The sequence below is a fragment of the Phycodurus eques genome, chromosome 14 (genome assembly GCF_024500275.1).
Source record: "Phycodurus eques isolate BA_2022a chromosome 14, UOR_Pequ_1.1, whole genome shotgun sequence".
In the NCBI taxonomy this organism is placed as follows: Eukaryota; Metazoa; Chordata; class Actinopteri; order Syngnathiformes; family Syngnathidae; genus Phycodurus; species Phycodurus eques.
This window is the reverse complement of record NC_084538.1, coordinates 3,343,206-3,358,003: the sequence shown is the minus strand read 5'-3', so window position 1 is coordinate 3,358,003 and position 14,798 is coordinate 3,343,206. Positions and strand designations below refer to the sequence as shown.

Below are 14,798 nucleotides of genomic sequence, written 5' to 3'. Positions count from 1 at the left end.
CACAATTATGTCATGAATAAATAAAAATGTACATTTTTTTAATTTAAGAATTTCAATGCATGTTATTCATTTGTCATTTTTGTGTTACATTTTTCTTTGAAATCATTTAAAAATATATATTTTTGTGATATCCCTTTTTGTATATATATATATTTTTTTTTTTAAATTTCATTTTAGAAAATATGACTGGCCCAAATTCTTTACAATGCCTAAAACTTCATATAAAGGACATTTCTTTATTTCTAAAATTAAAAATGTATTCATTTTCCTCATACAACACTTAACGGGCGTAAGGCTAGGATAGAAATTCAGCAACATGCATTGTGTCTTGCACAGAAAAGATTTTTAAAGATCTGGTTTCCAGTGTAGGTCAGTGGAAGTAAAGTTCCAAATTGGTGACGGGCATCTAGTGCAGGTGGGTTCCTCCCATTTTTCCGAAACCCCCGGACCCCCGCGGACGTTTCTCTTTCATCTTTCGAGTGTTCGATGTCCTTTCTCGTCTTCCCGAGAGGGAAAATCTTTTGGGTGCCAGGCCAGGCAAACGTACCCAACAGGTTTTTTTTCCTCATGCGCACTAACAAAACTTTCTTTCTCTTGTAGGCGAAGATGCTAACCTACTCGCTGCCTCCGCAGAAACTAATCAAAATGTTGTTTACCGTTTTGTTGGCCTCGTAGTAGTCCCTTTCTCATGACTGCTAACAATCTGTCCTCTCAGGGCTCGCTCACCGCCTCCGTCGCTGGAGTTGTGACTCATGAAAAGGAGCCGCATGAATGCTGTAGTTGTGACGAGCCAAGCCATAATCTTGAATAATCCCCCGATAGATTATGAGCTCATGAGGATTTGCAGAAAACCTCCAGAGGGGGATCGAAAGGAAAAACCGCAGAGCCGTGACTCAAAAATTCGGCGGTCCGAGAGCGTTCCTCGGAGACTTAGGTCAATAGAATTTCTGCTAGTAGGCACACGAGAGCTTCATCACACACGAGATGTTCCGTCAAGATCTGATTTATTAGACTTTCATGCTCTATGGCGAGTCATCAAACTTTGCCGTCACGCTCGACGCACACGCAACGCAATGCGATCTCTAGGTGGTTTTTGAAGGACCCGTGGAAATGGTCAGGATGACCCTAAAATGGCCGCTTTGACCCAAAATGGCATCTTTTCGGGCATGGCTTCTTGAGACCTTTTTGTGGGTCTACTCATGATAGACATGCCCACCAAATTTCATGTTGCTAAGCAAAACTGGTTTCGGGGGCTGAAGTAAAAGGCCTTAATTACCCTAAAATGGCCGCTTTGAACCAAAACGGCAGACTTCCTGTATCTTTCCAGAGTGGCTTCTTGAGACTTTTTGTGGGTCTACTCATGATAGACATGCCTACTAAATTTCCTGACACGAAATGAAACTGGCTCTCTGAGACAGACAGTAATAGTTACATCTTGGGCGCATCTGTTCGAGTATCATCGAGTACAAAATAATTTTTAACGCAACTCTGGAAATGACCGAAATGACCCCCAAAATGGCTTCCTCGACCCAAGATTGATGACTTTCTGTATCTTTTTGATGGTGATTGACTCAAGATGGAGATGACTACTAAATTGCATTTTGCTTACTAAGTGAAATTGTCTTCGGGGTCCTCATTTGTTTTTGAAGGACCCCCCCTGGAAATAGTCACAATGACCCTAGTAAAATGGCTGCTTCGACCCAAAATGGCAGACCTCCGGTGATCTTTTCGAGCGTGGGTTCTTGTGACTTTTTTTGGAGGTCTACTCAGGTGTGTGCGCGCGTGTGTGTGTGTGTGTGTGTGTCAGGTGGAGGAGAGGTCAAAGCTGAACAGGCAGAGTTCTCCGGCACTGCAACCCAAAGTGTCAAACCGGATCTCGGACCCTTCCCTCCCTCCCCGGTCCGAGTCCTTCAGCGGCGGCGGCATGCAAGCCGCCCGAACTCCACCCTCGCACCGTCCTGTCGAACCCCAGGTGTGTGTGTGTGTGTGTGTGTTTGAAAGGAACACTTGTGCCTTAAATACTAACATTACTACCTCACTTAACTTGTTTTTTAATTGTTTTAAATGTTTGTCTTTAAACAGGACTCTACAGAATATTTTACATTGATGTTGTATATTCACGGTCTGCCTTTTGCATTTTTCACATTGCAGCTGTGCCTAGTCCTGCCCGCAGTCTCCTCTCGGATAAAATTTATATCCTTATGTCAGCGTACAACACCACTTGTCTGTGTTTTCTCACTGCCCTCAGTCTCCTCTCGGATAAAATGTGTCTCCTTATGTCTCTGTAAAACAAACCGGCCGCTCACTGCTGTGCCTTGGCTCTGCGTGCGGCAGTGTTAAACTCCACAGTCTCCATTTTGCTGCATCGCCCCGATTTCTCGCTGCCCTCAGTCTCCTCTTGGATAAAATTACTTTTTGTTGTGATAAACCACAGCTGGTCACATGTTGGCTAAAGTTATCTGTTGCTGTGACTCAGCCTTGCATGCTACAGTTTTATACTCCACAGTCTCCACTTTGCTGTCGTGCTCCGTGCCCTCGATCTCCTCTTGGATAAAATGCATTGCCTTAGGAATACAATACAGGAGACCATCACTCTCCAGCATTGTTAGCCTGTGTTTTTATTCCTGACAGCTGACTATAGCAAAATCATTGCTCCTGGCTTATGAGTTTAACAAAGTTCTTGTTCCCGACACTGAAGCAAATTCGAAGAGGTGATTTCAGCCGTCATTGTTCCTGACAAATGGTTTTAGCAAAGTGCTTGTTCCTGACAAGAGATTTTAACAAAGTTCTTGCTCCTGCCCAATGACTTGAGCAATTTTCTTGTTCCTGACGGGTGACTTACTCAAGGTTCCTGTTCCTGGAGGTTACCTTAGCAAGGTTTTTGTTCCTGAGAGGTGATTTTAGCGAAGATGACCGTAGCATAGTTCTTGTTCCTGGCACTTTAACAATATCATTGTTATATGTCATTGTTGTTGCCTTTTATGTCTTCTACTCTGCTGTATTTCCTTGGTGCTGATTCCTGGCTTCTTCCTGCACGCTTCAGATGGCCCACCTGGTTCCGGTCAAGACGCACTCGGGCTCCATGTCGGGTTCTCAGTCCCTGCAGGACCAGACGGCTTCGGCGTTGAGCGAGGGCGTGGGCTCGCCCAGGCCCGACATCCCCCGCCAGAACTCCGACCCGACTTCCGACACCCAGACGCCCCCGCTTCGCACGGCTGACCGGGACCGGACCGCGTGGCTGAGAGAGGAAGACCTGCCTCCCAAGGTCCGAGAATCCCAATCGGTAAAACCTGGTTTGGCGCACGGTGAAATGTTTCGTAAATTGTTCATTATAATTGTTCCGGTGAATTCTTTGTGGATGAACCGTCCCTCTGGATCCCCCAGAGGACCACCTCCATCTCCCCAGCCTCGGCCAGGAAGAACTCCCCCAACGGAAGCGTCGGTTTGGGGCCTCGCACGGGCTCTCAGCTCATACGAGCAAGGTAACTTCGACATTAGCCTTTGACCTGTATGCTGCAGTTTTATACTCCATAGTCTCCTCTTCGTCACAGCAGCCCGTTTTCCTTGTTGTCCTGAGTCTCCCCTCGTATCAAATGTATCATCAGTGGATGCAAACCACTGTTGGTGGGACAGATGCTAATGTTAGCGTAGCCTTTTATTTTGCCTTGGCTATGGACACTGCAGCTTTGTACTCCACAGTCTCCACTTTGCGTGCTGCCCTCAAGTCTCACAGAAAAAAATTGTCACTGTGGACTTAAGCCACTGCTGGTCACACAGATGCTAACGTTAGCTTACGCTCTTGCCATGTCTAAGGTACGAATGTTGCAGTTTTATACGCCATAGTCTCCACTTTGATTGCTGCCCTCTGTCTCCTTTTGGATCAAATGTGTGTGAAAGTAAACTGCCGCTGGTCGCATGGACGCTACTGTTAGCTTAGCCTGCTAATTTGGCTTAACTATGAACGCTCCACTTTTATACTCCACAGTCTCCACTTGGCTTTCTGCCCTCCGTCTCCTCTCGGCTCAAATTTGTCAACTTATGTGGACGCAAACTACTGCGGGTTGCACACAGGCTAACTTTAGAATAACCTGTTTTGTTACCCTCGCTATATACGCCACAGTTTCATACTCCACTTTTGAGGCAGTTCTCCATTTTCTTGGTGCCCTCAGTCTCTTCTTGGAATTTCCCCCCCCTTTAGTAACCCAGACCTGCGCCGTTCCGAGCTCTCACTGGACGCCATGCTGCAAAGGACGTCCTCCAACTCGTCTTCGTCCTCCTCTCCCTCGTCCCAGGGAGGCTCGGTCGAGAGGAGAGGTGCGTTTTCTGTGGCCAGGTGTCCCAGTACATTTGACCAAACACATTTTTTGTTTTTGAAATGTGTGTGTGTGTGTGTGTGTGTGTGTGTGTGTGTGTCAAGCCGTTTTTCCATCTCTCAGTTCTGCTCGGTTCAACTTGTCCGACGTGACCTGTTACAGTCAGTCAGCCTCTGGGGCGAAACAGGAAATGAGAGAAGAAGAAGATTGACGGAATAGTAGAGGGAAATGTCAAACAAAAGGCTGCAGGGATATGTTAAGATATGCATGGATCTCCTTCTGAAAAGACACAGTGAGAGATGGGACAGCTTTCCCTGCACCTCTTTTTTTTTTTATTTTATTTTTTTTAAATGTAATTTAATTTTTTACATTTTTTAGTAGGATGTTTTTTACTAAATCTATTGCACTTGTGATTTATGTTATGAGAGAGATTTGGAAGAATGTCAGACAAAGAAAAAAAAAATCACTTACTCTTACTGGCCAAATGAAATGAATGTATTTACATATTTTCCTTTATGTAAATCTGAAATTTTAATAATGAAAACATTTTATTTAAAAAAGGCTGGAACGGATCAAGGGCTCCTTTCGAGCCCAGTTTAATGCCAATTTGAGTTGGTCACTCCAGGTGCCCCCGCAATTTATGTGAGTGTCAATGCGGTTTAATTCAATGCATTGTTCTCTCTCCATCAGGTCAGAGCAAACAGGAAGCATCCTCGTCGGGAGCCAATCAGGAGGCCCAATCCAAACAGGAGGCGGGCCCTGAATCCAGCAGACCCAGCAGGCCTGCGGTGAGTCCCGACACACGAACGCAGCGCAAACTATTCTGGTCCACCGTGAGAAAGCCTGTGGCGAACCTGTTCTCTGCCTCTCTGTCTGTCTCCCCCCACCCTTCAGAGCTATAAGAAAGCCATAGATGAGGTTAGTGAGCCCCCCTTTGCCTCAGTCGTGAGGCCCCCCCCCCGACCCGTGACCCACGACCCCCTTTCCCCTCATGTTACGCATACACACAGGTGCGCACCTGCGCATGTGTGAATATCTGGGTCATTTTCATATCATTTCATCAATAATGGTAAAGAATTTTCCTTTGGAAAATCAATTCATTTAACAGATATGTGTATTTGGATTAATGGCGAATTTGTTTCTGAGAAAAACAAATGTAAATAGTATTTTTCAAACTTTTAATGCTAAAAAGGCCTTTACAGTTTTGTGTCTCAAATGAAGTTTCATGCTTTGCAAAATGTTTTCTGAAGATACTAATTCCATTTTTGGGTGTATAGGCTTTTTCTCCTCTTGCTTAATAAGAATTTCCCTTGAAAACTAACGCAAATGCATCTTAGTGTCTTCAGTTTCTTTTTGTTTGTTTCTTGTACAAATTGTCTTTGCCGTTAATGCCACTGTTGATGAGGCAGCTACTTGGCATTCACACGATAGCAGACAGAAAAAAATAAATATTGTTTATGAGATATGAATATGTATGAATTTGTACTGTGCGACTTTACCTTTATTTCGATTGTCTAAAGGCAAGAGTGCGATGGGTTTAATGAACGGTTAGGATCATTTATATATTTTTCTCTTATCTGCTGAGTTTCAAGAGCAAAACCTAAAATTTGAAAAGTCTGTAAACATTTCTTTTTGAAAATGGGACTTTAAGCATTAAGCATTCACCGTTGTAAAACCAAGGCGAATAATAATAATAAATGAAATTAACTCATTGATCAAATGATATGAAAATGAGCCATCTTTCACGCCCCGCCCCCGTCGTGATGGTTGTGTGGTCAGGTGGAAAGTTGGTTAACCGGATCACCCGTCGGCGTGCATGGCCTGTCAAGGAACCCGTCGCACCTCTTCCACGGCCCCCCCCCCCCCCACCACCACCACCACCACCCCCCCCCCCACCCCCCAGTCGTCCGTTCACTATTGACAGAAAAAAAAAAAAGCTTTGACGAGCGCCTACCTGCCGCAAATGTTCGCGAGGTAACTAACGTGTGGCGGTTGAGTTGAGGTGTGGGAAAAGTAAATCAACTTTGGCGGTCTCCCTTCAGGACCTCAGCGCTCTGGCGAAGGAACTGCGAGAGTTGAGGGTCGAGGAGGGCAGCCGACCTCCAGTCAAGGTGGAGTGTCAGCATCGCGCAAAGAAGCAAATGATGGCTTTCACGTGCAATGAGATTTCACATTCTTTTTTTCAATACACTGTGTGTTTATTCTGATTATTTTGCTTTCTGTTTAAAATAAATAAATCAAAATCTGGTAAAATACTGTACATCTTTTTTTATGAATTTTAAATCAATGTAGTTTATCTATTCATTTTGGATTAAAACAATATTTTTTCCAGAATTCAAATGTTTATTCAACGATTTGAAACATTTGTTTTCTTTTGGCATTAAAAAGGGAGAAAGTATTATTAAATTTAATATCATATATATGTGTATATATATCTATATATCATAGTATAATGAATATTTATTTGTTGTTTATTTTAAAAATGTTATTTTGTTGAAAATTATTATACAATAATTAGTATTTTGTTTTTTGTATTAAAAAAGGAAAAGATGAAATATACATATTTTTTGTAGAATCATTTTCATTTTCAGTTGTTTACCAATGACACTGAATTTGATGTATTTTTTTAAAATTCCGAATTGTACAAGTATTTGATGTGTATTCGTGTTGGCCGTTTCCGGCGACGCAGGTGACGGACTACTCGTCGTCCAGCGAGGAGTCTGAGAGCAGCGACGATGACGGCGAGACGGTGGGACACGACGGCACCGTGGCCGTCAGCGACATCCCTCGAATCATGTGAGCTGGCCCAACGCTAACCCCCCCAGCGGGGGCCCCCTCCTCCCCTTCCGTCCCCGTCCCCCCCTCCCCGCCTGCCTGTCAGTCTGTCAGTGTTCGTTTGTGCCGCACGTTGTTGGCGGAATATCCGGCCTGTCACGGTCATTTTGACATTTTAGTGTGCATGTGTGTGTGGGTGTGTTTGTGTGTGGCGACTGTGTTGTGTGCGTGGGTAACCCTGTGTGTTTGTATCAGTGTGCATTTGTGTTTGTGTGCGTGTTTGTCTGTGTCTGTGTGTGTGTGTGTGTGTGGGGGGGGGGGGGGTTGTGTGTGTTTGTGTGTGGCGACGTGTGTGTGCGTTTGTTGTGTTTGTTTTACATTTGTCTATGTGTGTGTCTGTGTGGGGGGGTTGTGTGTGGTGTTTTGTGTGTTAATGTGTGGGGACTGTCTAGTTTGTGTATGTGTGCGAGTATGTCCATCTTGGTGTGTGTGTGTGTGGTTCCATGTGTGTTCATATTGTATGTGTGCGTTGTTGTGGGCGTGTGTGCTGTTGTGTCAACAAGTGAACCTCATTTGAATATGTCCAGCGCCAGTGACTTGTCACTGTCATTTGGACTTATTTATAATATTTTGGGTTTGTGTGTGCGCGCGTGCGCTGCAGGCCAGCTGCGCAAAGCGGCGTCGAGTCCTACGGAGGACTGAGCGAGGCCTCCCCGGGTGAGCCCTTCAGGAACTCCAAGGACGGCACGCTGGTGATGAGAGAGGTGCCCGCCGACGGTACGCGTCACCGGCGACAACGGGAGAACCGCTGACCGTCTTCCGTCTTCTTCGCTTCCTTCAGGCCGACGAGAAGAGGCGAGGCGGCCGCGGCGAGAGCAACGGCTTCGGCGACCACGCCAACCTGCCCGACCTGGTGCGGCGGAGCGGCTCGCCCCCGGCCGCGCCCGCCGCCCTGCGAGAGCTGGGCGACCTGCCCGAGGTTGTTGAAACGTATCCAGTTGTTCCATAAAGTAGCAATTCGTGCCTCGTATTTATGGGCTGATCATAAAATGATATGAATGCGGGCAAGCCAAACTGTATTCATTGTGCACATTTAAAAGCTCACTTAAAACACCTCTCAAATCATCTTTCTCAATTGAAGTCGTTCTTTGCAGAGGATAAGGAATATATGTCTCTGAGTATTGTTATATTGTCTGTTTTGTGTCACTGCACCGTTTGTGTTCAAATATCCGCTGCTCCAACGGTTGTAACAGCACGACTCTCGATGCTATTTGTTAGCCGTTTATGGCATTTCCCATTACATGTTAGCATTAAGCTAGCAGGGGCAATTCTGAAGGCAAAGTTGTTTGTTTGTTTTCAATACACACGGTCGAATTTGACTTTCCAGTTCTAAATGTTATTTTTTTTCTATTCTATAGTTTTTTTTTTCTATTCTATAGTTTTTTTAATATGTATTTTTAATTCAAATTCACATCAGTAATCCAAAACATCAAGACTAAAAAAAAAAAAAAAAGACTAATTAGAGTTTAAATAAAATCCAAATGTTAAAACGCATCTTTAAGTTCATTTCCATCATGAAATTGTTTCGAAATTTTAAAGGCTGTTGAATTTTTTTAGATACAATTTATTTTAAATTCACATGCATGTAAGTAATCCAAGAAAGAAAACGGACAAATAAAATCAAATGTACAAATATATTTAAAAAATGATTTGCATTACATGACATTCTATATATTATCAAGGTTATTACAAAATGTAATATTATGAAATCACCTCCACGTCAGTAATCAAACATTAACACAAAAAAACATTTATTTCATTCGATTGACATAATATAAAGGCTTTAGAAAATATAAATATCATGTATCTTATGAATAGGATTTTATTTGTTATACTAATAAAATATATATTTATTTATTCCAATGTAATAAGAGTTATTGTTCTAATATATTTTCTTCAATGGTTTTTTGACTGTAAAAAAAAAGAAACAAAAATGTAAGCCATAATGCTTTTTAATTAAAAAAAATAATAAATTACATTTCTCAACATACATTAATTTGAATCATTCTAATTTGATGTATTCTTCTGTCTTGCAGTTCGGTCTGGGCGGCTGCAAAACGTCCTTCACGCCGTTCGTCGACCCTCGTGTCTATCAAACGTCCCCGAGCGACGAAAACGAGAACTCGGCAGCCGGTGAGCGTGAGCACGCGCAGGCGTTCGCCTGCTAGCTCATCATCCCAAAAGGTGTTTTCGACGCCGTCGTTAACCGCGCACGTCATCTTTGCGGCGGCAGGCGTCTTCGCTGACGAGCTCCTGCGGCAGGAGCAGGCCCGGCTCAACGAAGCCAGGAAGATCTCGGTGGTCAACGTGAACCCCACCAACATCAGACCGCACAGCGACACGCCCGAGATCCGCAAGTACAAGAAACGCTTCAACTCGGAGATTCTTTGCGCCGCGCTCTGGGGTACGTCGATCGCCTTAAGCTCCACCCCCTTCCGTAATTTGGGCTCTTGACGCTCGTGATATGTGTGTGCGCGTTCAGGTGTGAACCTGCTGGTGGGGACGGAGAACGGCCTCATGCTGCTGGACCGAAGCGGCCAGGGAAAAGTTTACAACCTGATCACCAGGCGGCGTTTTCTTCAGATGGACGTGCTGGAGGGCCTCAACGTGCTCGTCACCATATCGGGTAGGTCGGATAGTTCGCCGTCATCTTTTTATTTGTGTTTGCTTTTGTTCTTGTTCTTTTTTTGGTACATTTGTATTTAGAATTTATTTTTAGTATGTATGTCGTTCGTTCTTTGGCGCCTTGAGATACGAGCGACCCAAGTTCGAGAGTTTTTCGGCACACAAACTCACACCTCACAGCCAGCGGCAGTTTGGCAAAGAGAGAACAATTCCTCAAAAAAGAGGCTTCAAGCTGTTTAATGCCACGCTCAGTTGACGTTGGCTGTCAAACTAAAGATAAAAACAGAGCGAATTGCACACTGCGTAGTTCGGACAACCAAACAACGTTGCCTTAAGATCTCGCTAGCGCGAAAACACAAACAAAAGTTTGAGAGCCACTGCATTACGATATCATGTTCCTTTTTTAACACTGCACTGGGGAACTCGCTGACAACACGCTCCACTCCACACTTGTATATCATCTGAGAGACTGTGTACGTGCCTCCCAGGGTGCTGCTTTTTTGGTTAGCAACAGTTCAAATGGGATTTTCTTTTTTTCTTTTTTTTTTTTAACTTGTGCATTCAAACGTAGCTCTCGCTATTTTTGTGTCCATTCTCAGGGAAAAAGAACAAGCTGCGCGTCTACTACCTGTCGTGGCTGAGGAACAGGATACTGCACAACGACCCGGAAGTGGAGAAGAAGCAAGGCTGGATCACCGTCGGAGAGCTGGAGGGATGCGTGCATTATAAAGTTGGTAAGCGTGAGCAGTGCGGACGCATTCCGTCACTGCGCACGAGGACCTGAGAATGCTTCTCGTGTGTGTGTGTGTGTGGTGGTTCCAGTCAAGTACGAGAGGATCAAGTTCCTGGTGATTGCGCTGAAGACCTCGGTGGAGATCTACGCCTGGGCCCCCAAGCCCTACCACAAGTTCATGGCCTTTAAGGTACCCCACAGCCATCGTTCCCGAGTAGTAGCCACCAGCGCAAATGCAACTCACTTCACAATAAGCAGCAGGGTTTTTTCTTTTTTTTCTTCAATTCTCCAAAAAAAGAGACTTACAGCTGTTAAATGTCACCCCCCACCACTTGAATTTACTGTCAAATTAAACAAAACAATTACACCTTGCGGATTTAAAAGAACCGAGCAACTTTGCCTTAAAATTGTCCTCGCTAGCCTCATGCTAACACATAACCATCACGCCTTCCTCTTTGCCTGTCGCAGTCGTTTGCCGAGCTGCAGCACCGTCCCCAGCTCGTCGACTTGACCGTGGAGGAAGGTCAGAGGTTGAAGGTCATCTACGGCTCCAGCGTGGGCTTCCACGTCATCGACGTCGACTCGGGCAACCCGTACGACATCTACATCCCGTCGCACGTAAGTTAACATCAAAGAGTCGAGCCCGTTTTAAAATGACGCTGCCTGCTTTGAATGGGGGAAAAGTAGCGCCATCTGGTGGACAAATATGGAAAAAAATAAGTACGCCAAATTGAAACCTTAACATAAAGGATTGCATTCGTTTATGGTCAAATAAATGTGCGATCAAAAAATGAATATCATTTGTCAAATTCGTCTCGTTCGACACGGCCACCTTGCGGTAAAAGGTGCAAAAAATGTACTGCGTGCTTTGAATGCCATCTGGTGGACAAATATTCAAAAATTAAGGGGTCCAAATAGTCATCTTAACATTAGTGATTGCATTACTGGATCAAAAATGGCTTTCAATTGTGCTTTTTTTTTTTTTTTTTTTTTTGTGTCTAGAGAAATCTAAAAAAAATTTTGTGTAGGTTAGCTATTTTCAGCAAATTGAAGAAACGGCACAGACACGTCACCCGTGCAAAGAAGGGCACAAAATGGAAATGTTAAGAGTTTCAGTAAATCCCCTTCCACCCTCGGGGATCAGGCTTTCGTTTTGTTTTGAAACCATCCGTTTGAGTGACAGCTCGGTGTTTCCTATCACAATGAGGTTTCAAGCCGTCACGCGGTGCTGATTGGGTTTTGGGTTTTGCCTGTGAGGACGTTTTATACTAGTTAGAGGTGTAACGGGCATGATAATCAGAGAGCTGTCTATGGGTGGAAAAACAGTATTTGTACCTCCCAAATTAAATATATTTTTTTTAAATTGTAAAAACTATGAGACATGTCAAATCCAATGGTTAAAAAAAGTACTGCATAAAATATTTTTGGGAAACATTTAAACTTTGAAATTTTCATAAATACAAAACACAATTCCATTTTGATTTTCATGCATGCTAGATTTTTGAATTTTTTATTAATTTTAAGTTGGTTTTTAGTTCCCAAAAAAATCACAAAATCCCATTTTAGATTTCATCTCATGTTTATTATAATTTTCTTTTGATTTAAAAAAAAAAGGATTCATCATTAATTACATTTTTCTAGATTAAAACCACTACTTAAAATCACATTTTGAGTTTCATATCTGCCAGGTAGAATTATTATTATTTTTGTTTAATAAATTCAGTGTTTTGTTTTTATTTTAATATGTAAAATCCCAGGTTGACTTGCACGCCACGGTTGTTATAATTTTTTCTTTAATAAAAAAAACTGCATCAAAACCTTTCAAGCTTTTTATTAGAATTTTTCCTTTAGTAAAAAGAACTACATCAAATTTGTATTTCTTTTTTTTTATTAATATTTAAATAAAAACAAGTTAAAATCCTGTTTTGAGTTTGAAACCTGGCTGATAATTTTTTTAATATAAATTTGCAGTTTTATTAGATTTGTATTTGTACAAATACATAAAATCCCATTTTGAGTTTCATGCCATTTTTATTGCATTTTTTTCTTTAATAGAAAATATGTAAAAATTGGTTGGTTTTATTGATGAATAAAACACTACTTAGAATTGTCTTAATGAAAACACCTGAAATCCCGTTTTGATTTTATACTTTTATTTTCTTTCATTTAAAGAAAATGTACAGTTTCACATGAATTATAATTTTCCTTTAAAAAAAATACATTATATACCTAATCACTTTTTTATGATAAAAATACACGACCTAAAATCCTATTTTGAGTTCCTGTCAAGTGTATGTTATTTTTATTTTAAATGTTCAAATGTAATAAAATACGTAAAATCCCATTTCAAATTTCACACCGTTTACTGTAATTATTTCTTTAAAAAAAAAAAAATAATAATTCAAATAATCAGTGATTATTAAAACATTCATTCATTCAACATTTCATGACTGCCTGAAATTTCCGCCAAAGGAAATTGAATTCGCGGCACTAAAATGTCAACCCGACCGACGCATTATTCACATAACGCCTCCTCTCTCTCTCTTTCTTTCGCTCCTTCCTCCGTTTTTCTTTCAGTGTGCCAAAGAGACCAAGGTGACAGGCTGCCCTCCTCCATCCACCTCTCGTGTAGATTTGTCTAGCTTGTGCAGATTTGTGTCGCTCAGTAACCGAAAAGCGCCCGAGTTGCTGCACAGCGTTGTGCTACTTTACGTGTACGTGTCAATAATAAGTACTGTATGTGATGAAGCTCATCTCGCCTTTAAAGCACAAGCTTAGAATTTCGGAACTGTGTATTAAGAAGAGAACTACATATAAATATAACATAACAATACAATAATGTAGCATATATATATATATATATATATATTTTATATTATATGAAACTCTCATTCATATTTCAATCCCGTTTTGTTTTTTTACCCTTGACAAATTAGTTTTTAAGAAATTGGCAAATTTTTTAAATGTAAAAAAAAAAAAAAAAAAATCTTCAATTTCAAATCCTATTTTTAGTTTAGTGCCTGAATAATAATGTATTTATTTTTATTAAATCAGCAAACAATTTCAATCCTGTTTTGAAAAATATTGTACTCATTTAATTTTTCATTAGTTTTTATTTGTAGTAAGCAATTTTTAAATCCCATTTTGTTTCACGACTGCCAAATATTTTATTTTCACATTTCAAGCCGTAGTAGCAATATAACGTATTTATTCAGTTAGATCTTTTTACATAAATAATTCAAGTGCAGTAACTTCACATTTCTACAATTATTTTCCATACCAAACCTCTTTTGAAGTGTTTTCCTTGATGCATGAAAATGAATAACTATAATATCTAATATGAAGTGTGGTGGGCTGAGATGAGTTTCGTCGTCGTTCTGTCTCTCACTCGTGCGTGTCGTACTGATTTTGTCCTTTGGTGTTTCAAACTGTGACGTTTTGGTCTTTTTTTTTTTTTTTTTGGGTGGGGGTGGATATTCTACTAATTCCTCCGGTGTTGCTTTTGTATATTTGTATAATATTTATGTTCATGCTGAGATTTGGGTTTGAGCATTTATACTCACCAGGGGGATAACGAACACGAAATGATTGAAGTTGAACATAGAAACCAGAGAGCTGTCGACGGGTGGAAAACAAGCAATTGTGGCAGTTTCACACCTGCCAGATATTAAATAAAAAAAAACAATACTGTATTTTTAATTTAATTGAAAAAAAACTACATACAATTTGTATATTTAAAAAAATCCCATTTGTAAGTTTACATTTATATAAAAACCCACTTTGAGTTTCATGCCTGCCAGATTTGTATTTTTAAAACATTCGGTGTAATTTTTCTTCAATTTAAAAAAAAAAAAAAAAAAAAACACACTTTTTGAATTTTTTTTGTTTGTTTGTTTTTTGTTTTTTTAAATGATAAAACTTTACCTAAAACCCCATTTTGACTCTCATGCCTGCCATATATGATCATTTTTTCAAAATTTCAAAACAAGCAATTGTGAAGCGTTGTAAAAGATGGACACAAATGTGAGCTGTTGCCTGTGTGTTAGACTACTTTTGGACTGGAGCGCCGTCTAGTCGTGAAAAACACTCAATGGTGACGCTGAGAGAAAAAATAGCTGCCAATAAAAACCCAAATCCATCTTTTGATGTCAAACCCAAACGTGTATTACAACGCAGGAAGCTTTTGCTGCGCTTATGCGGCTGATACGTCAGCGTCAACAAACACGCTTACAGGGGATTAACCCCCGCCCAAAAAAAAAATAAAAAATAAAATATGGCTTTAAATACCCTAG

At 41.3% G+C, this 14,798-nt stretch overlaps 1 protein-coding gene across 11 annotated transcripts in view; it reads left to right on the top strand.

The window, feature by feature from the left end:
* Positions 1–14,798, top strand: part of tnika (TRAF2 and NCK interacting kinase a) — a 62,240-nt gene that overhangs the window by 42,396 nt on the left and 5,046 nt on the right. For 6 of the 11 annotated variants that reach the window (XM_061695910.1, XM_061695906.1, XM_061695909.1 and 3 more), the window contains 17 exons: positions 1,808–1,972; positions 3,044–3,283; positions 3,385–3,482; positions 4,199–4,314; positions 5,004–5,101; positions 5,208–5,231; positions 6,356–6,424; positions 7,003–7,109; positions 7,750–7,852; positions 7,930–8,067; positions 9,185–9,281; positions 9,382–9,552; positions 9,631–9,774; positions 10,373–10,507; positions 10,596–10,696; positions 10,975–11,124; positions 13,084–13,101. In XM_061695910.1, the coding sequence (XP_061551894.1) occupies positions 1,808–1,972; positions 3,044–3,283; positions 3,385–3,482; positions 4,199–4,314; positions 5,004–5,101; positions 5,208–5,231; positions 6,356–6,424; positions 7,003–7,109; positions 7,750–7,852; positions 7,930–8,067; positions 9,185–9,281; positions 9,382–9,552; positions 9,631–9,774; positions 10,373–10,507; positions 10,596–10,696; positions 10,975–11,124; positions 13,084–13,101 (1,974 nt within the window). The remainder of the gene's footprint in view (positions 1–1,807; positions 1,973–3,043; positions 3,284–3,384; positions 3,483–4,198; positions 4,315–5,003; positions 5,102–5,207; positions 5,232–6,355; positions 6,425–7,002; positions 7,110–7,749; positions 7,853–7,929; positions 8,068–9,184; positions 9,282–9,381; positions 9,553–9,630; positions 9,775–10,372; positions 10,508–10,595; positions 10,697–10,974; positions 11,125–13,083; positions 13,102–14,798) is intronic. The other 5 variants (XM_061695912.1, XM_061695911.1, XM_061695903.1 and 2 more) reach the window with 4 other exon arrangements.